The sequence below is a fragment of the Cinclus cinclus genome, chromosome 4 (assembly GCF_963662255.1).
Source record: "Cinclus cinclus chromosome 4, bCinCin1.1, whole genome shotgun sequence".
Lineage (NCBI taxonomy): Eukaryota > Metazoa > Chordata > Aves > Passeriformes > Cinclidae > Cinclus > Cinclus cinclus.
The window spans coordinates 30371696-30395075 of record NC_085049.1 but is presented as its reverse complement, the minus strand read 5'-3'; the positions used below and the strand labels follow the sequence as shown (position 1 = coordinate 30395075).

Sequence of the window (23380 nt, the reverse complement as noted above, 5' to 3'; positions counted from 1 at the left end):
TCAAGGACTAGCCAAATCTGTAGAACTAAATTAATAGATTTCATTAACTGTGTGTTATTTGCAAACAGATTTGCTGGTTTCACATTTTGTAAGATATTTTGTAATGACCTCTGTAAGATTGTTTGTATCAGTGAAGCACCCATGAAAGTTTCTAACCTGGTTCATAAATACACTATGAAAAAATAAGCAGCTACAATGACTCTCTTCTACACATTTTGTTAAAAGTAACACCTGGCTTGAAAAGTTATTAAAGTAATTTTTTCCATGGTAAAATATATTTAAAAAAATAAACTCTTAATTTAATCATCTTCCATCAAACATATAAGCATGTTAAAGGGCAGGGCATACTTCAGGTATTTTCATTTATAAATGCAAGAGATTGAGTGTATCAATCTTTTGCACTTAAATGCTGGTGGTAGTAAGGCCCTTTCAGCTAAGTCTCTGTCAAGCCCAACATTAGTGAGCTAAAGAAACAAACAAACAAACACAAATTTTGCTTGCATATAACTTTTTCAAAATCCTGAATTAAAAAAAAAAATCCTCCCTGCTTAGAAAAGAACTGTTATTTAACTGTTGCTATTAAAAAGTATACCTCACGTCCATGTTAACTTTAATCAGTGATTCTGAATGCAAAGGATTTAAACACTCACTAAAATTGCTGTGGCATGCCATTAGACTCTTAATGTTCATAAATTGTGCTAATTCCCATTTAAATCAGGAAGCTATAGTTTAGAGTTAGAGCTAATGGTTGTCTTAGTGTTAAAGGTCTATTTCCACCAGATTTTCTTTATTCTATTTCGCAAATGACTGACAGTGCTTATGATGTGATCCTGAAAAACCGTTTGGTGTTATTACCGGAAGCTATAGTCTGTGAGAAAACTCTCCATGCTCATGCAGTGAGTCGCATCGCTGGGGGACCATGACCTTCAGTACTCCACTGAGCTCACCATGGCCATCGGCTCATCAAACGTTGCCAGCCTGATCTGCTTCGGGGTGGGCACGGAGAGCATTTCCCCGGCGTCCGTCGGTGAGTGAATCCCATTGTCCATCATGTTGGAAACTTCCTCCTCGTGGTCCTCGTACAGCGTGTTGATGTGCAGCAAAGGGTGGGCTGGGTTGCAGCTCAGTGCAGGTGTCGGCTCTGGCTTGCCCTGGTTCAAAGCCACACTGGTGGCAGCAGCAGTTGTGGCTATATGGTTGTGGTTACACGTGACAAAAGCAGCAGCAGCAGGCACAGTTCTGCATGTCTCAGAGGAGTACAGGATCTCTTTTGCAGGATGAGGGGTGTCTGAAAGAGAACAAAACAGATAAAGGACAGGTAGTCTTTCACCACTCCAGTCCATCAGTGAGGAGCACCCTGAACCAATAAAAGTCATTGGCAGTCTTGCCACTGATTTCAGTGGGATCAGAAGAGGATCCCAAACTGAAATTTTCTTGGCACCCTTTGAGAAATCCAAACAGGACTGTTTCAAAACAACAGGGGTTGTAAGCTCAGGGAAACAGGACAAACAAGAACTGGGGTTTGTAAATCTCGCTCTTTTTTATGCATGCTCATGCTTCCTGATGAGAATGTTTTTTTTGTAAAATGAAGAAAAAAATCAACTGAAAAGTACATTTATTCCCCTCTACAGTCTGGCCAGTGTTTTTTAAACAGTATGATTTAATGTTTTGACAAATGTAATGATTGCTGAAATCCACAGGATGGAATACAAAAGTCACTGATATTCTCAATGGGAGAAACTAGTGGTTACACATTGTAAGCCACTTGTCTTTAGAAAGAACTCAGTAATTTGTCATCAACTGAAGTCTCTTTCCAGAAACTGAAAGTCTGCCTTACCTGATGGAGTGCAATGTAGGTCTAACTCAAAATCAAAGTTGAAAAATTTTAATGTGAATTGGGAGTCACAGAGCCCCAAAACTTCAGTAATTATTTTTTACCCTTAAAATATTCAAGCACTAATTTAGATGAGGTAATTGAACCAGAAAACCCCAGTAGTTTTGAGGAGTTGAAATCAGAGCAGGTGACTGGACAAGGAATGCTGTAGAATAGCTCACATGCACATTGGGGAGTTGGAGAGCTCTAAGGAGCATAGGGATTTGGAAGTGACAGAAACTTTTATACCTCAAATCACTTCTTTGCTGGGCAGTGGGGTGACGGTAGAGGTCAGTCTGTCGAAGCCCAGAGGGAGGTCTTAGCTTGTAATGAGATGAGAGCCATTGCTTTAAGTACGTACAGATTTTTCTGTAACTTCAACTGCATAGTGCTTCTTTCTTATGTCAGTAGCTTACAAAAATAAACAAGAAGATATCTGTCTATCAGTTTATCTACTGATCTATCACTTTTCTTAATGTTCAAATGGCTTTCCTCATCACCCTAGCACTTAGAATTATTGACATATTTGAAATACTCCTTTGAGTTAAGAAAGGGACAGGCTTTACAAGACACACAGGGAACTGAGGCACAGAAGGAGCATCTCCTGTGAGGCCACACAGAAAGGGAATGGCAGAAATCCTGAATCCCTGACCAGCACCCACACTTAAGAACATCCATCCTCTGGTCCACATAAGACACAGGGCAATTTAAAGTGTGCGTGAAGAACTATGTCAACAAGCTGAATTTTGATTTTCTAGGTGGCAAACATATGCCAACCCCTAAGAGCTGCTAGTCTAAGAAATCTTTTTTTCCACAGGCAGCTTTAACTGCCATTAGTAGTCTCCCACACAATCCTAAGGGGCTATTACTGCTCAGGGTACTGGTTGTCTACCATGGCAGTTTCCATAAGAGTTGAAAATAAGGCAGGTTTGAAACGTGACAGGTGCTGGTGGAGCAGGAATGGTATCATGTAAGCCAAATGCTCCTCATTTCCTTGGCATGGCATGGCCACATTTGTAGTTGTGAAAACCTGCTTATATTCAAAACATTACCCAAAGCCTGTTTTGTACAGCTCTACCTGCACTAACCCTTACCCTCCATTTAGTTGTTAAAGACAGAGAATCTCTGTTTCTGAGACCTGCAAGCCTTGAGATTACTAGCTATCCCCAAATCTAGCAAGGTAGGTCAAACAGTTCCTTAAGATTCTTATGTAAATTATGACCTGTGGAGGTGGTGTGGGCATTATGGCATACTGTACCTTTGAGAGAGGAGGTAACATGCACTACAACATTCTCTTCCTGGTTTAAAAATCCACCCTCTTGGCTTTTTGACGTAGGCATCGAGGGGATGGCTTGAACCTCTGGCTTGGGTTTTTTGCTACTAAGTATGTATGGATGAACATCCAAGGAAAAGTGGCGTGTGTGCTTTTTTTCACTGCTTGTGCTTGGGATGGCGTTTGGCTCGCTCTTATGAGCAGACGATTGCTGTGAGGTTTTTGCAGCAGACTCCAACAGAGGAGCTATAAGGCTGTCTGTCGCTGTTTTCCTCCGCACAGGCTTCGGTTTATCAGGCTTATGGTTCTCAACCTTCATAATGGCTAACTGCTCCTTGAATGGCTGGGGAAGGGGATTGGTAGTCGGGATCCACTTCATCTTCTTTCTTGGTCTCTTAATGATGAGCTGTTCATTAGCGTCAATGTCTGCTGGATCAACACTTGGGTCTATGGTCTGAATCCCTGAATCTCGCATGGTTGGAGTGGCATCGTGATTGGACTGGGCCAACGCTGCGAGCAGCTGGCGCACAACATTGTCGTACATCAGATCACTTTCATTTGTAATGAAATCCAGACGGTTCAATGATTTTATGTGGTCCCTATTTTCATTACAAAACATGGCCAAAATATTGATATCACAAAACTGGGACTTTTGCCACTGTTTCTTGGTCTTTATTCCAACTTTGTTCAGTTTATCAAATATGAAGTTAGATTTGCGAAATATGAAGAGATGAATCAAGTTGATGAGGATTATCAAGTTCATGAAGCAGAGGAGAACGATATCTACACCAGCAATAATCCGCTGCAGCTGGACAGATGGCAGTTTACAGTTCACCCTGATGTGCAATTTGGAGCTGCTAGTTTTGTCTGGAGGCTCACCTAGTGCACATGTGAATTCGTTTTGCTTCTGTGTAGCATAGTAGGTGGATAAGTATGTGATTGGTATGATGCTTAAAAAGATGATGAACAGATGTCTTGCAAGATATAGCTTAGCTAAGAAGTTACTTCGTCCTCTTCTTTCCAGATATTTCTCAAACAAGTTCTGCTCAGGGCTTTTTTCCTTCTCTGCATTCTCAATGATTTCTCTTTTCTCTCTCTCGGTTATCCCTGGACCTTTGGACTGAATCTGTTTCTCTATTTTTGGTGCCCGCCCTTCAGCTGCACGGTGGTAGCAGTTATCGATCTCCTGAAGCAAAAAGTTCAGCTCTGAAGTCAGTCGAGTGGAGGCCAGAAATTCCCAGCCCAGAGCCGGAATGTACATTATCCCAGCAAAAGCCAGCAGTGCATAAGGTAGGAACTTATGCTCAAACAAGGAGGGCCAGTGGCTGGCATCAACTCCTGGCAAGGCATCTTTTAATTCTGTCCAACAATATCCTCTGGCATACAAGGCTTGATCGCGGGTGAAGTTGTGTGGTGTGTAACAGTATATTGGCTCCTCTGCATAACAGAGAGAAAAGTCACTGCTGTGCATTTAACCTACAAAAGGAGCTCTGGAAAATAAACATTTCAAATTATACCAATTTTATTTTACTGTATCTTTACATGACCATTAAGCCCTCCACATCCAGCTCAGGCTGCACACATCCTCACAAACCCTACGGCAAAACTATTTACCTGAACGTTTTAGAATGAGCCTGATTTAGAAATGTCAGCAAGAAATACATATTTTGGTTTAATGACCTCTCTGAAAACAAATATCCTAAGCAACTATGACATGAACTCTGTAAAGCTAAAAGACCTGATATTCACTACAAAGCCAGTAGCTGAGGGTGTTCCATGCAGATGCTGAAAATTAGATGAAATTTAAGGTTTATCCCAGATAAATGTTCTTCTAAATAGAAAAAAGCAAGCTGCAGCTTAAGGAAATATTTTTAATAATTATTAACAAAGTCAACTCATTTGATATGGTGGGAAAAAAAATGAAATTTGAGACATACAAGGACTTAGACAACTGCATCCCTCTCAGCTAATATTCTTGAATAAAAGTGTGACTGACCTGGACAGAATCTGGTGTATTATCTATTTATCTGTATGAAAATTTAATTCTACTTTTGAAATGGTATCTTTGTGTTTTTTACACAATGTGTAATTAAATGCAACTTGCCCTCAGATAGTATTACAGAAGAAACAATATTGTGCATTAAGAAAGAAATCAAAGTAATAGGAGAAAAAGTATAACAAGGATTATTAAATTCACACTGAAGCAGTTTTTCTTTCAGAAAATGTTTTCTGCTGGACAACAGAAGGGTTTGTCAAAGGAAATTACACTATATACTTGTCTATTTTACCACTCCTAAACATTTCTATTTCATCATCATCAGCAGCATGCTGAGATAAAGGTCCTGACCCAGTAGATAAATTATGTTCTTATATGATCAATCTTTTTTCTACCAATACATGAAAGAAAAGAGAAAAACTTGTGAAAGCTAAAGCAGCATTAATTTCCCAAAGAACAAAGACCATTATGAAGATACTCTATTCAAAGAGAAAAACCATATTTGCATGTTTTGACAGGTAGAACAAAGAGAATATATTTTACAGTGTTCTGGTACACCTTTAAAAAACTCCCCAGGATGAGATCCATAGGAGTAGGCATGCTCTCTTGACTTGAGAATCGTTTAAGAACACCAAGCCTGCCCTGGCTCTGAATGTAGACTGCAATTTGGATCAAAACCAGCTCCCCGGAAGAGCATGGTGGCACTGTTCTCTTTATACTAAAAATGAAAACAAATACAATATTGATAGCAATAAATAAAATATTAAAAAATAATAGGCATTTCTCCCTAATCTTTCTGGCTTAACAAATGATTCCTTACTTGACCAGTCACTTTTCACATGTAAGAAAATCAAAAGTTAGTTCTTTGCTGTGAAGGTATAAGCCTCTTCTGTGACCTAGAGAGAATTATACTACCAGCTTAAACAGAATTGATGGAACAAATGCTTAAGACAGCATTGCAAAGCGAGTATGCCCTGCAAATTCTTTAATGTCTCTTCTGAAGACTATTTTTAAATTATCTGACTTCAGTCTCAGAGGATAGCTTAAAGCACTTCCATTTAGACTATTTTTGTGTACTTACAGACATGTGTAACAAGGAAAATGCTCATTGACTCCCTTGGTTTCATAATTACATGGCATCCCAACCCTATGCATGAAGGGATGTATACAAAAAATTTAATCTCCTACTATCAAAGACTTATTGTAGAATTTCTCAGGAGACCAAACAGATTTCTGTGCAAAAATATTCCCATGGGGTTAAAAAAAGGCAAAGCAGAATGCTATGTTTCTCACAAGCAGAATTTTTTTTAACTGGGTATCCCTAAGCCCAGTAGAGCTTCCCAGTATGAAACCAAGTTTCCTGAGGCATACATGAGCTCATTTCTCCTAGGTCTCAACATCAAAAATACTTGGGAATACATCAGCAAGTGTTCCTACAAATCAGCCACAGGATTATTTTTGGATTCCTGCATCCATTACTACCATCAAAGAAACTGATTAGTTATTTCAGCTCTCTTCACTGAAACCCAAAAGCTACGGCAACTGTTACCAAAATTGTGTATATATACACTGCAACAATCCAATATACTTTTATTTTATACATAAAAAAAAAAGAAACAAATGAAAAAGTCTTAGTATTTTACATTTACATTGGACAGATCACTGAGAGACTAACTGCACTCCATCCACTGCCACTGCTTTGGTGAAAAAAGTCTAAAGAGCTTCACAACTCCAGTTTGGACTGACCAGCTGCATTACAGCATACAAAATGAGGCTGTCCCAAACAGTAGGAAAAGTAAATGTCACTTCAGAGGAATTTGTTATCTTTTCCTCTGTTAAACATGTTTTTATCTGACCCAATTGTCTGTGAGGCTGTAAAAGATCTCTAATTTATTTGGCCAGCTGAGCATGGTGTCCCACTATTTACTCAAGGTTTTGTACCTTGCTGCTACTAGTCTAGTATTTTCTTCTTTGTGTATTTGCAAAATTGGCATGATTTTCATTGTATGGCATGCAAATCCCAAGACCCTTCAGACAAAAACGAATCCTCTGTGAAGCCAGTGGGACTTCTGATAACTGACCAAAGTGGGAGCAGTGGGGTTCCAATACAATTGCATTCAAACAGTATTTTCTAATACAGAGTCATAGAATCGCAGATTGGTTTGGGCTGGAAGGGATCTTAAAGATCATCCAGTCCCAGTCCCCCTGCCATGGGTAGGGACACCTTCCACTAGACCAGGCTGCTCAAAACCCCATCCAGCCTTCCCTTGAACACTGCCAGGGATGGGGCTGCCACAACCTCCTTTGGCATTATCTTGGAGTTATATTTACTGTCAGAGAATGCCATAAATTTTGGTAAAGTTATTCCATGGGGATATTTAGCTTAACCCACTCATCACAGGATTTGACTTGCAAAGCATTGCATCAGACTTGGAAACTCATTCTTCTAGAAAATGAACCAGATCATGGAGAAGTGAGGATTCCCTTCTGAAGTGATTCAAAGCAAAAGACTAATTTAGCTGCTGCCTGGACAAAGAACCTGTCTATCTTCATTGACAAGAGGCTGCCAAGCAGGATACACACCAGGTTTTGAGTTAGCTTTTGTGATTGTTCCTTCTTACACAACAGCAGCATTTAACCAGGCATTTAACAAACACCCTGAAGGTGTTTGATCCAGGTATAGTAGGGTATGGGACTGCCTCTTCTCTACTGCAGCCTGTGTCCATCATTAATTAACGAAAAAGAAAAGCACCATGTCAGTAACTAATCCTGCTATGAAAGCTGGCAATGAAGTACAGCTGGATCTTAACATGCAGATCTGATGAAGACAGCAGAGGAACAAGCTGTTCTCACACATATAACTCACTTAGCTGTGAGAACCCTGCTTAATGCAGTTTCTAAGAAGACACAGCAGATTTATTTTTGGGTTTGTTTTACAATGTTCTCCTGATAGGTAAATAGCATTTAAAAAAAGGTTGCAATGGTGTTAAAATCATAGCTCTGATGTTGGATCGTGCAACATAAAAAATGCATTTGGTTTTTAACTTTATATTCATAAACATAGAAAGTTTCTATTGATACTCTTCTTTCACCCTGAAAATTCCTAAGCAGTTTATGAAGGTCCTTTTTCATATAACTATTCCAGCCACCATGAAACACAGCTTTCTCCTGAGACACCACAGTTTAATTGCATATGGCAACGAAGTAAAGTACTGTAAAGAAATTTTTTAAAAGCTTAAGAAGCATTATTACGGCTGAGTGGATTGGTCATCCTCTCAATGTTGTCTAGTCTAAAGCTCATAAAAATAATCTGTCTCTCTGCTCCTTGAAAGATATATTCCTAATAATTACTACATTGAAAAAAAAAGTCTTTGATGGCAATAGATGATCGTTTTTTATACTAACTTAAGCCTAAACATGCACGCTAAGAAGCTTTGTTTCACTTTTTTTTTTTTTAATATGTCAGATGTTTTCAAGAATTGTACATAAATACATGCTCACTATGCATCTAAGTAGCTTCTAGAAAACTGCAGAACTATCCTCTAGGATAAGGTATGAGACAGATCTCACTGCATTTTTCAGACATGCAATCAAGATGAAATAAACAACACAGAATTACTTAGTTGTGTAATATAACTGATTGTTCTGCCACTTGAAAAATTAAAATCCCTTGGCAGCTAAATTTTTTCACATGCTCCATTGTGCAACACCTCACCCCATCCCATCATTTTAAGTATTACTTAAATGAAGTGACTTATGGGAGCTACTGTGGTACAGAAGTCATACCTCAGGGAATTAAAGCAAATGGCTGCAGAAGACACTCAAGGTAGGGAGAGGGATAAAGGAAGGGGCTGTGCTCAAAAGAACTTTTTAGAAAGATTCTAAACAGACAGTATGGAAAGGAGTGAAGTCAAAGTACTGAAGCCAGGAGCTATCAAGTCTGCTGCTTTTAGAAAAAGCTTGGAGAAATGTTTGTGGGCTTTTTGCAGGCACACACTCCCACTCCTGCTGCTCCCAGTCCAAGGTCACCCACCTCCTTTCAGTGGCTCCCCAGCCTCCATATACTTTAATATACATTCAACTCTCCTCTTTGAGGGGCCCTGAATTAAGTGCCATTTTTCAGGCTGCAAGTGGTAGGCATGAAAAAATGTTAGAAAAATAAATCTCCTGCTACATTTCAAACTGGAGCTGCAATACTTCAAGTTTTGGATTCCTCAGGAAAGGGGCTGGAATGCTGAGGTTTGGGGATGGAACCCTTGTAAAACTTGCCACTACAGAAATGAATCTCAGATGTGGAAATGGAGTTACCAGTAGAAAAATCTGATGACTGCTGTTCCTAGACCATTTCCTGAATTATACCCCAAGGCAGAATCACAGAAATGCTGAGTCCCACATCCCACTCAAAGCAGGGTCAGGACTGGTTTCAGACAGCTTGATTTGGGCTTTGTCAGTCTGAAAACCACCAAAGACAGACACTAGTCAACCTGCCTGTGCATCCTGCTCAGGCAGGGACAACGCCTGATTGTCCTCAAAGGAAATTTTCATCTTTTTTAGGTCATGTCCAGCAAGAATGGCTGCGTATGCTGTGAATGCAGGTATAATTTTTTTCATTTTTAAGAAATGGCCATTTCAAAAAATGAATGCAATGGCCAGTAGCATGAGGAACACATCCAGTAAAGTACAGCTAGAAGACTATCACAGACATACATGTGCATAGAGCTCAGGCCTCAATATTGCATCTCAACTGAAGGAAGAGATGCCAGAAGCACAGTTCACCAAGGAAGCTGTGTGGAGGTAGGTGTGTGTGTGTGTGTGTGTGTGTGTGTGTGTGTGTGTGTGTGTGTGTGTGTGTGCACAGACCTGTCCATTTGCCCATCCCTAACGAGAAACACTGCAAAAAATGTGGCCTGGTTTATGGTACACTAAAATGACACTGTCAAGAAGATATGGTGGAACTTTAGATATGCATCACTCTCCATTTTCTATTCAAAGTTAAGATTTTACAAGTCTTCCTGGAAAGTGAATTGCATCTCACACACTCACCACTTAAAAATAAAGATAACAGTGACAATCTCTTAGCATTCAAAGCTGTAAAAAGTCAGACCTGTTCCTGAAAAGACTTAAGAAACTGCATGCATTGGGCATTTCAAGTCGATGCGATTACTCACAGTGCAGAGAATCTGGCATATGCATCTCTCTTTGAAAAACTGATGCTGCATTATAAAGCCTTTAAAATATTATTGAGTAAATGTGGACAACACATTTGTAGTGCTTTGATAGGCATTACAAAAATAAAAATAAAATATTTATAATAAACAGTGTATGCTCCTACATAACAGGGCAAATGATTTCTCATACTTAATGCATTCCCAATGGAATAAAGTATATTTGCCAAAATACAAACCATGATAAAAAATTGTATATGCCTACCATGACCTCCAGCTTTTAGAATTTACTCTACAAAAAGAAATCACACCTCATTAATGTTCCCACTGAAATGCATTATTTAGCATTCCAGTGCAATAACTGAGTAAAACAGAAGAAACAGTAAAATTTTCCAACAGCAGATAGAAAAAAATGAAACCATTTTGAGAAAATATGATACAAAAACGTAAAAAAAGGTGAAATACTTGTGCTTTCTACACCAAGGCAAAGCTAAGTATGCCTCTTGTGTGAAGATTTCTTCAATGATGTAGTAAACATTCAACGTGACTGTCACACAGGGTATAGGCAGCAGAACTAGTGATTAGGTGCTGCTGAACAGACAGGACCTCCCAGCCTCTGGACAAGTGCTTAAACACTCTTGCCTAAACACTCAAGCTAAGTATCAGATGAATGTATTGATAACTTTACTTACTGAGTTAAATATACTACAGACTCAATCTAGCAACTGGCATCCTGCCCTCTTGAAGAGAGCTGCTAAATCATCCTCACACCTGTGCCCAGCCTGCCTGTGAAGATAAGCTGGCAATCCAGCCAAGATCTCTGAAGCACTCCTTGTGCAGTCCTCTCCACTTGTCTCCAAGGAGAAATTCAACATTTAGGTAGAATCTCTGAATCATCCTATCCATCACTTCCCAGTACACACATTTCTAACAGACAAAATAAATTAGAAACTCCTTGAATTCAGCAATAAATGCCAGTATTTAACAAGGGTATTCCTTATCATACTGCTCTGTGGCACATACATGTAAGCAATCTGATATACATGCCTCATTGATCTTGGGTACTAAAAGGATTGCACAAGAAAGCAGGTAGCAAACTGTTTATTTTTAGAAATGGAAATCATTTATTTAGTACTTTTTCAGCAATTTTTAAATGCAAAAGAAGAAACGTCCTCGATCCTCTTCTCTCTGGAAAAAACAAATAAAGAACATTTATATTACAGAAGTTGAAAATGTAGTCTAAGAAAGTAAAATATTATCTAAACAGTATTCATGTCTTCTATCCCAGTCACACAGTCCACAAGGAATACGCAACTCTGCTTTGAATAATTTTAAAAAGTGCTATCTAATACCCAGGAAAAGGAAAAACTCAATTTAACTAGTTTATTTTGACTACTTTATTTAAAGGTTAGAAAACAGTACAGTGTAAGGATGGATCCCTGAAATTAATTTTGTGTCATACAGTCCTATTTAACTCACTGAGTTTACTGACATGAATGAGAAAACATCCATCAAACTAAGCCTTAATTTAGCAAGCTAATTATTAAGAATTACTAGTTTTACTGAAATAAAAGGACAATACCTTTACCTTTCTTAGGGAATATTCTTTCCAATCTGAATGCAGGTTCCATGCCCATGAAGTCTTCCTAAGGTACAAATTTCTCCATGATCAGCAAGGTAAGGTAAGCCTTTTTTGCCCAATCTCTGAAACCACTTGTCCTGTTTAAGAAAAAAATCTTGAAAAGAAGGTCCCTAAAAAAATGAGATAGGAAACCACTGCTGCTATTAGGTTTTATTGGCCTATACTCTGTAAGGATGACTCATAAGTGAGATGTAGATAAGTAATTTCAAAGATTGACAGGTCATGGGTCACCCACAAGGGTAATTGCAGTGCAAGGGCAGCAGCAGGTCCCCCTGTATTTACAATTTGGGTCTTTTTGCCTCGAAGGACTGCTGCTTGAACTGTATATATTTTGGATGTGTGGAATCAATGAATTAACAATGCACTTTCCTAGTGTATATATAAATTTACAGAACCATATTCCCTGTATGTAATAGACACTGACTCTCCTAGAAGTAGCTGGTGTGCTCACCCTTACCCACAATCTGAGGCTTAAGGCTTTGTACACCTGCCCAGGTAAGTCAGGAGAAAAAGACACCTACTCCTGCTTGTCTGGTATGTTAGAAATAGCAACTGTTATGAGGAAGGTGCAGAAACACTCAAATGAAATCCCCCACACTGCTCCTACAGAGGAATGTGTCCTCAGTAATGAGCTGCCATCTACCATGTGGTGCCATGCAGCACAGAAGTAAAGTCACCTAACAGAGAGCTTGCTTACAGTGACTGGACTACTGATGCCCAGATTTGAGGGAAGGTTAGACCTGAGTTTAAAGGAAAGTATTAATCTAAATATAATTAATGAAATTCAGCCATGCAGTCAGTCCCACAAAAGAGATCTGAAAAACATTTGCTTCTAAATTTAGTGCTTACATGAGGAGGTGAGTGGAATTTCAGTGGTGTACAGATCTTCTGCATAGGAGAAGTAGTAAAGTGTGAAAATAATATTTTAATGTTTTGCAGAGGTCAAAAATTGCCCTCTAGAGATGGAACCCCAAAGCAACTACATGCAGTCAGACAGTATGATAATGTGGACTGTAGTAATACCTGAAGTAAACTGCAAGAATAAATGCTGAAATTAAATGAATAATGAAAATCCAGTGAAACCAATGATACATGAACATACCAATGATACATGAACAATGGTGGCTTCTTAAATCCAGGATCCAGTACAAAATAAAAACAGAGGAAGCAACAGGAAACAGCACGTTCATTCTATTGCATTATTATTTAATGACTAGAAATTAAAAAGATGGCTTGTATTAAGTACCTCTTGGCATAAATACAGCACCCGGAAAAGTTCATATTGAAAAAGAAGAAAAGGACCAACAGTTAGCTCATTAGGTAATAACATTATTTTAATAACAGAGTATTTAGAGGGCAGAGATGGCTGGTGTACTGCCTTTGGAAAACTGACTCCTCCATGTGTAGAGAAATTGGCTTTTGGGAAGTATCAGAACTGTTTTGATTCATCACAGAAGAGACTGAAGAATTCACCACCCGAGGCTCTCAAGGGCTCTGGCAGCTCCAGCGTGGAGGTCTCCTGACCTCCTGAAGAAAACACGGATCTCACAAAAGACAGAAGTACCTCAACCTCAAAATGTGAAATAATTACTTCATCATAAAACTAATACATTCCAGAAACAGTCACTGAGCTCTGAGCTGCAAAAGCCACACGACAACATCTCAGCACCTGGCTGCAGCACTACCCATGAACTTGGAGTCTGCGTGACAGGCATGGTGCCACTAAAGAAGAGCAAACAAATCCCCAAAGTCTGCTATCATAGTGAACAGCTGCACTTCCCCATTCAAATACAAGACTATAATACATGCCTGGGACAAAATCCCCCATGATACAAACATGTGCCCTGATTTCAATGTTTTTCTTGGAATAAATCCTGTATCGTGTGAAAAAAAGGGAATCTAGAAGAATTATGCCAGTCTAGTGTAAAATTATTCAGCTTTTGTAATTAAACATATACACACACTGAGGGTGTCCACTGCAGCTATTTTTAATACTGAGAGAACCCAAGGAAATCAGTGATGATGCAGATTCTTCCTGAAGACATTTACAGCTGTAAGAAACCACACAAGCTGAAACTTCCTCTGCATCATGGATGTAGGAATCATGCATGATTCCTATCTAGTTTAAAGACAATAAAAAGCCTCAAATACTTCAGGGTAGCTTTGAAAAATAATCTCGACCTTACTCTTTTTTTATTTACAAGGTTTCGTTTTGATAAAGGTGAATAAATTAAGTAGCTCTTAAATAAAAATATTTTTGACCATCTGTTCAAATACGTTGGTTATCTGAAAGCATGCAGTCAGCTAAAATTCATCCATATTGTGGACCTCTTCCTACATATGACACCTGAAAAAATGAAGGGGTTAATAATGCAAAAAGGTCATTAAAGACATAAAAAATAATGGTGTATATGTACTGATGAAGTCTGAGAAGTTATATTCATGATAGATAAAATATCTGCAGTCACTTGGAACTGCAGTGGAGTGATGCATGGCTCATGCATTTCCTCAAGAACACCTTTCTATTCACCATTCACCTGTGTAACTGCAAATCTTCAAATTCACAGATACTCACAGAGTCCCAGCAAAGGCATCTTGTGCACACCTGGAGTTTGTATGTGTGTAAAGAGCCCTTATCCTTCAGGAAAAATTCCATCAGCAATGTGAACAGCCAGCAGCCAAACTGCAGCCAGCCTGTGGATGCTTGTACCATTTTAGTCCTTTTTAAAAATATGTGTTAAGAAAGCACCTAAGTGGTACTGTGACACTCCTTAAATTCTCTTTTCTCTGCTAATATCACCTCAGAAAGAATTTCTACACTGATGTCATCAGTTTGTCATACACTAAACAATCTGGCTCTGTACTCTTAGCACTAACAAAGTCACTTGGGAAAACACCATCTTCACTTTAGGTGCAGCTGGAGAGAAGAAAATGGAAAATAAGATCAAAAGCCATCTATTAGGTAAGTCACCTAAATAAGCATATGTAATTGTTCTGATACAATTCAGAACAGAAATACAAATTAGAAAAATTGACCAAATACAAAATAAAACTCCATCTCATAACATAGAAGTCTGACATATACTATTTAAAACATACCATAGGGTGAAAAGTGAAAAAGACATTGAATTCATGCATATACTGTATTACACAGTAATGTAAGCATTGCTTATACAAATGATTACGTATTAGAAAATAAAACAGAAAACCTTGAGCTGATACTTCCATCATTGAACACTGTTTCCTTCCATTGCTTTCTTATAAAAATTTTCTAGCAGAAGGATGGTAGAGGGCTGAACTATACAACTGCTAAGAGACACAGAAATACAGTATTTTTGAGCAACCTCTTTTGCATTTTGTAGGCACAGTTTTAAGAACCTAGCATGAAAACCAATGCCAAATCTTGGCTTCTGACTAAAGTATAAAAATCAACTGGATGAATGCTTTGATTTATTTTAATAAAGTACTGGCATTTAACAGCTTGGGTGGGAAAAGCAAACATGACTGCAATATGGAAAGAATAATTCACTGTGAATAGAAAGCATGAGGCACTGTACAAGAGGGATATGACTTAGCAATACCTTGATAACATCAGTTTGGAAACCAAAGTATTTCAATATTGTGAAGATAACAAAACCAGCAATGTAATCTCCTCTGGAACCCACCACTCTCTGGTCCCTTACAGAGAGAACTTCCCACAGACATTATTGATGGGGTTGTTTCTCAACCCAGCACAACACTGGAATATTTAAACCACTCGCTAAAAACATGAAGCAATACAAAAGAACTAAGCAGCACATCATGGAAGCCGACTGTCTCTTAATCTACTGCAGCAGTGTCCTGGAAGTTCAGCAAATGCCATGAGACACTCAGTACAAAAGGCTGCCACCCACTGTGGGTAGCACCATTGCCACCCGTGGAGGAGAGGATACAGCACTCACTGACCCAGCAGCATCCTACTTGTGGCTGTGGCTTGTGTGCACCAATCCCATGGCAAAAACAGGGAGAGTGAATGATAAAAAGCACATGGAACATCGAACAAACCCACTTCAAACTGGCAGTCTAATACTCCACATCCTGTGTATTTTGGAAAGGAAGTGAAAATGAAAAGGCTGATGGACTAATCTTGTTTATCTATATACATACCACTCTGGACTGACCATGCCTTGGCAAGAGACACTGAAACCTTTTAACTAAAAACCACTTCTTAAAGCCAACACAGACTACACCAGGACTAAGTCTACGTACATTAAATCGTTACCTTCTAAATTTAATTTTGGTTTTTGACAATTTCTTTCACTAAATATAAACCTAAGGCTGATTTAAGTTAACATATAAACATTTCCAATTTAAAAAATCCTAAAACTTTTATCATAGGAAAGGGAACAATCCAGCAGGCTTCAATGCAGCTAAAATAGAATGACTAAAGTGACAACCTCTACTAACAGACATAAAATTTGCTTTACCACCAGGCAGTACCTGGTATAGTCACCTATTCATACTCTGGGACAGCGCAGACAAATCTCAACTCTGTGTTCATATTGGTTATATTTTACTTCTAGTTTGCACAGAAATAACTAACTGCTAGAAAATAAAAAGCTAGGTATGAGAAATCAAACCTCCAAAGAGTCAGATACAAGCATGGACCTCTACAAAGCACTGCATACACATCTGCATGAGTGCTCCAGAAGATGCCTAAGACTACATAGGGTGTGATGGGGGTTATGCCACTGCACACATGGATACCTCAACAAGGACATTGCTATTGGAGTGGCTTCCTTCAGCCTATGCTGCCTTCTGAGAGCCCTGTGACTCCAGGAAACCAGGAAACCCACAGTTAAATACAGAGTCTGTCCACTAGGTAGAGAAAAATGGCTCCAAAACTTTCTTTATTATCCTCAAGGTCAACATACATTGGCCTCTAGAGGATATGCCAGTTTTATGCAAAGTCCATTCACGGGTGAGTTCTATAAAGGGAAATAATATTAATTCTTCTTTTGTGAGTGCTCATGTGGGCTTTCATTGTGTTGGGTAGCTGAGTATCACTCCTAAATGACTTTGTGATGATCTTACACTCAGTAAAAATGGCTCATGGATTTATTTCACTTAACTTTGTAGGGGTGTCCTTTCTGGAATCACACTGGTTTCCTAGAAAAACAAGAGAGAATTAGGAGCCTCAGAAATTACACTGTAGGAAAGTCAGCTAGGTGACTTTCTTTCCTCCTGTGAAAAAACTTTAGGAAGTGGGGGCCAGTGCAAGAATCGTATCTTCTTTCAGCCATCAGAGCAAACTCTTCTTCCCATTGAAATCAATGGTCAAGCTCTTACTGCCTCCTTTGCAGCCTGAATTTAACCTTCAGGAGTACATCCTAGGAGTGTGTCTGCCCTTTTCCTGCCTCCTGCAGAGAGCTCAGTTTCACCCCAAATGCACCGCCACCTAGTAGTGAAGTATGCAAACAAAACCTTCCCTCCCAATGTATTTTAGTTGTGTTACAGGTTCATTTATAGAGCAAAAGCACACCAAGGATGACAGCCCCTATTTTCACCTTGAGTCAGATTGTAAGGACACCAAGCAAGGGCTGTACAATGTGGAGCATGGCCATCAGGTCAAGAGCCCTCTACTCTATTCTCATGAGACTCCACGTGCAGTACTGCAGCCAGCTCTGGAACCCTCTGCACAGGAAAAGATCTGCCTGAGGGAGACCAGAGAGGACCACGAAAATGATCAGAGGAATGGAGAGCTTCTATGACCAGCTGAGAGAACTGGGGATGTTCAGCCTGGAAAAGAGAAGATTCCAGGAAGACCTTACTGAGGCCTTCCAGTACTTAAAGGAGGCTTTTAAGAATGATGGGGACAGACTTTTTAGCAGGGCCTGTATCTCAGGACAATTGTTTCAATTGGAAAAGGGTAGCTTTAGATTGAACACAAGGAAGAAATTCTTTACTGTGAGGGTGGTGAGGCATGGGAACAGATTGTCCAGTGAAGTTGTGGATGTCCCATCTCTTCAATGACCTGTTCAAGGCCAGGCTGGACAGGCTTTGAGCAGCTTGATCTAACGGAAGGCATCCATGTCCATGGCAGGGAATTGGACTACATGATCTTGAAAGTACCTTCCAACTCAAACCATTCTAAGACTTCATGATACCACAACATCTAATTTAAAGTCCTTTGTAACACATTAAGTTCTGATGAACTGTGATTTTTTTCACAATATGGGCATAATATCTGCTATACAATTAGGTCTTGCAGCTTATGCTACTAAAACAGTAATTTGTCATTTAATTTCTCAAAACAGATATAAAGATCAAAACACTCCAATTCAAGGGCAAACAAATCACTTACATGAAGTGCACATGCATTTACCTAAACAATGACTTTGCCCATTGCACTAGAAGAACATAATTAACTAAGCAATTTCATCTTCAGCAACAGGCAAAATAGAGTATACAATATATTGTACTACAGACATAATGATTTTAAGGCCGTCAGTTACAATCTTTTAAATAAAGGACTTTCTTTGTCCTCTGTTTTAAGGCTGAACTTTGCTTTCATACGTGCTTTGGAAAGCAGAAGCACATATGAAGGCAAAGTTCAGCCCTTCAACAGAGCAGCCTCTGGCCCTAGAAGACGTGGGGACTCCCAGGATATCCACTCTGTGGGACCAAGCAATTCCCACTACACTTTTTGGACAGACTGTACAGCTGGTCTTGGCTGCACTTTAAGCTACACTTTGCACACACAAAAACTCAAATGTCAATCAGTGAGATAAGAGGTTCTTATCTCCTCTATCCACTGATCATAAGGGTTCTTCCAATCCTCAGCAAAAAAGTTTTGTGAGAAACCACTGCTTTTAGACAACTACATTTTCATGTCTTGAGTGCACACACCATTGTTCCAAAAGCTTCAGCAATAATGATTAAGTAAGATGGTACAGACCCCAGAAAAAGGGGTTGTTTTCAGTTTAGTGGCATGATGGTATTTTTACATGGCTTGCACCAGATATCATTAACAGAAGAAGGAATAATGGCAAATATCAGATAAGCACACAAGGGCCCAAAGCAAAGCTTTGGAAGCTACTATGATATTCACAACCAAAGGGCAGTAGGCACCTCACTTAATTTCCTCAGCAAAGTTTGCACCTGCATAGCTACTATTTAAATTACACAGAAGGAGCAGTATCCAAAGCAAACAAAGTTAAGAGTTTTTTCAAGATTGGTGACAGGGTATGGGTAAACTGTAGAATCAGTAGTAAGCATGAATACAGCTGAACTACTGTTATTACCAGGGTCAGTATCTATGGACATGCATGACTTAGTAAAGAAGTCTGAGTAAATACTGTTTCATTAAAAGAACAACACCTGATTAATATCACATTCAAATTAATGTAAGTTTTGCTCTTGAACTCTGTGGAAGCAGAATTGAATTCACTAACCTGGAGCCCTTTGACTCAAGCCTAAAATAGTACCTATTTAGTTTTATTAGATCCTTAGAGCTTTTCTACTACATTTTCTTGCATAATTTTTTCCTTTTCTCATATTATTTTTCTAACTGCAGACCATCTGAACAAACATTACATCATATGAGAGAACAACATTATGCCACGTTTTCCCAGAGATAGAAGGGAGTTTTCTGCATTACCTTATAAGTTTTGTCGTGGCAGGACACAATAGGCTACTGCTCTCTATCTTACTGGGTCAAATCAGCACACACAGCCCATAAGTAGACAGACATAAGCAACATTGCTTTTAGTCCTTCTGAAAAACAAATCTGGAACACAACTGTGAGCCTAGATAATAGTCTTCCACAGCACAAAATAAACCTAACAGCAGAAATACAGGCAGATGTGAGCAAATTCAATAGGTCCTCTTTCTTCCATATGTGTGTGGACTACAGTTTAGCCTTAGAGAGGGACATCCACTGTATAAATCTGAGTCTCAGTCTTGATACTTCCTCCACAACCTGCAGCCTCAGACGACTTCTTCATATGGAGCAAGCTACTGCTGTCTGACCAAGCAGTGAGGCATCAAGGGGCTTCTGCTAGCAATCTTGCACTATGTCAAGGAACACACAAAGGGACATGACCTTGCCGGCATCCAAAGCTGTCTTTAAGCCTACTGAGGTTCAGATCTGTACATCTCAAACATTATGAAAACATATATGTAAGCATGCACTCTCGTGAGGTGCTGTGGGATTGCCTTTTTATTAGCTTCGTTCTCTACAGAGGAAACGATAACAAAACTTTTGCATTCCACAGAGGACCCTCAAAGGTGACCTTGATACCTGTCTTCCAGTTGCTAAGAAGAGCCAGTTTTCATGCGCCCTGTAAACATGGCTTCTCCAAGATACTTCCAGAAGAACATCCAAAAGATGACGTTCTTATTAACTGTGGCTAAAGATCTTGAGCTACGTAACCATTTTATTATAAACTGAGGTAGACCGAAAAAGTTTTAACTATAATTGAGAAAAATCTCCAGACTCCATTTACAAGCAGTTATACTGCTAGGTGATTTACCTTTACCTCATAATGAAGACAACTATTAAGGATTGGAAGTCAATCCCAAAGCAGCATGCAAAGCAAGCACCTGATTCTGGTATGTTTAAACTGGTTAAATATAACCAATTCTCACCAACCTCTCAAGCTACAGACTGCCAGGTCAGTCCTGTATATTAAAGGGTTAATAATTCCCCATGGATTTTCAGTATGGCACTTCAAGGGACATTAAAAGCAGTCATGCACTGGCAGCTACACTCATCAAGCCTACAGTCCACACAGCAAAACAATGTTTACACAGGCGCTAGTAGCCCAAAAGGTGTTGTAACAGTTTACTGGATCAGTAAGTTTCAAGGCTCACCAAAACTTGACCTTCTGAGACTGGTGGTGCTGGGCACTCAAACCAGGCTTTTTAAACTGTTACCAGTTTGTGCAAGATGTTGGCCCTCAGCAGAAACAGATACCAGTGATTTCCACTGTCACAATATGGCAAAGCATACTGCGTGGGGCTCCGGGTAGACTACCGCTCTCCATGAAAGCAGCAGCCTCTCCCTCTCCCTGGCAGGCCAGGTAACACTCATGCTGTAGAGGACTGAAGTAACATCGGACAATGCTTGACATCAGCCAGGGTCCAACTCAGGACCCGTCCAGGATCGACCTCAAGCATTAACCTGCTCTGACACCCACGCCAGCTCTCACCTGCTGCTGGGCAATGGACACCTCCCCATGCTACTGCTGCCTGCAGGTCAGCGAGCCGGGGCAGTTCGCCAAGGGTGGCTGGGGACCCCTCCCCATCACTCGCCTGCCAGCCATAGCAAGAGGCAGCAGCCGTCCCCGGTAGGGACCGGCCAGGACGGCGACACCGCTGCCCTGCCCGCCAAGGCAATACCACTGATGTGCCCGCCGTGACGAGGGGCAGTGCCCGCCTCCCGAGCACAAGTGGCCCCTTAGGCAGCGGCCGCTGCCGCCCTGCCGCTGTCCCCACCCAAGGCGAGGGCCGGCTGACATCTCTCAGCACCAGCGGTCTCGACACGACCACTGCCCGTCCTGCCGCCCTTACCGGCAAAGTTCTTGGTGAAGACGAGGGTGACCAGGAGGATGGGGATGAGGACGGTCCCGATGGTGACCACGCGGTCGAAGGGCAGCTCCAGCTTCAGCTGGAGGAGCAGAGCCGCCAGCGCGCCCGCCTTGTCATCCTGCTGCCCCGGCAGGATGAGCTCCTTCAGCTTCTCGCCCGCCAGCAGCGCCGTGGCCATGTCGGGGTGGTTATCGATGATGTGTTGCATAAGCAGCGGCGGCGGGCGGCCTCACGCCGCCGGGCTTCCCCGGGGACGGGCGGCGCCCGCCCGGCCTGCGGGGACAACACCGAGAGCGGTGACGGCGGGGCCGCGGCTGGGCTGCGCTGCCGCAGCGGCACCGAGCGCTCCCCGGCCCCGCCGGCCCGGCGCGCAGCCCCCCCGCCGGCCCGGGCAGCGCGGCGCGGGTGGGCCGGGCGGCCGCGACCCCGGCGGCAGCGGCTGTGCGGAGCACGGCAGCCTCCCGCTCCCCGCAGCCGTGCGGAGACAAATCACGAGAGGCGGGCGGCGGCACGAGATGCCCGGAGACAGCTGTGCCATTATAAGCGCTGCCTCCGCTTCGCGACCCGTGCCGTACAACACCGGCGCAGCAGCCATGCAACCAGGCAGACCGGAGCCGCCTCCCGAAGCGCTGCGGACAAGGAAGGGGGTATTTACCTGGCAACTTCTCTTCCCTCGGCTCGCGGGGGATGGTGAACAAAACCGATGGTCGGCACAGAAGAGCGGAAGCCGAAAATAAACTTACACTGGACCTTCCTGCCGAAAAAAGGTCCCTGCCCCACCGCAAGTAATGAAACCGCTCCGGGTTCGGAGCGGGAGACGGATGATGTGCTGATGCTCTTTACAGCAGCGGGCGGCTGGCGCTCGCATGGAAATGCCCGCCCGCACCGAGCAGCGACAGCGTGCCGAGCAGTTCAAGAATCAAGAAGGGGCTCGCAGCCGTGGGGAGGAGGAAGAGGAGCCGAGAGCAGCCCGGAGCGAACTGCGGGAATGCGGAGGTCCTTTAAGGCATCCCAGCGAACAGCCGGAGCGCGCGTACCCGGGCGCGGCCGCGGCAGGGCGGCCGGGAGCCGCAGCAGCCGGTGCGGCACAGCCCATGCGGGCTCCGAGCGCAACACGTCGCGGCGGCGGCCCCGGCGCCCGCGTCCCCGCGGGGGCCACCGCGCGGGGCGGCACCGCGCATGCGCCGGGCGGCCCGGGAGCGCGGCGGGCGGCGCCGGCACGGGAAGGTCTCGGGGGCCCGGGGGACGCTGGAAGCACCGGGAAGGGTGGTCCCGGCAGGATGGGCGCGGGCTCCCTCCCTCCCTCCCTCCCCTCTCCTGCCGCAGCCCGCGCAGGGGAGCTCAGGCCCGGGTAACGCGGGAGCCAGCCCCCGCGGCTTAGGGCTGGAGCGGGTAGCGATGAGGGAAGGGGAAATCCTCACCCAAGCGGGCCCTGAAGGTCTTGGATCTGCGGGCACGTCAGGATTTAAGTGCTGCCAATAGTAAGCCCTTCCATATGCCGTATTTTTAAAGCATACGTGGGGTCGACCACACCTGGTAGAACAGCCTAGGAGCAAAGTACTTGCCAAATACGCAGAGGCCAGCCTTCAGCCACGGTCTCTGATGTCCAGACCTGTGTCCTCACGGAGATGGCCAGACCTTGCTGTACTTCTCTGGAACGGGCTGGGAACGGAGCACGCATTAACGCTCTGAGAAAAAGCTGGACCACACAGCATCAAAGGAGGCCACGTGTGCTGCATCATAGCCTGCAGCAGTGGTGTTCAGACAAAAGCTCCTGGTCACACAGATCCTGCTTCTTAACTTGTTTATGGATTTTATATTTAGCAGCACTTAGATAAAAAACAGAGATAAACTTAAATAT

General features: G+C 42.1%; 1 protein-coding gene across 1 annotated transcript; it reads right to left on the bottom strand.

The window, feature by feature from the left end:
• Positions 1-926: 926 nt before the first annotated feature.
• On the bottom strand, positions 927-21727 carry PANX2 (pannexin 2). Its single transcript, XM_062491022.1, has 3 exons — positions 21502-21727; positions 3132-4583; positions 927-1288 (listed from the first exon to the last, which is right to left on the bottom strand). Exons 1-3 carry the CDS (start codon positions 21725-21727, stop codon positions 927-929), a joined length of 2040 nt encoding a protein of 679 aa, XP_062347006.1.
• Positions 21728-23380: the final 1653 nt, after the last annotated feature.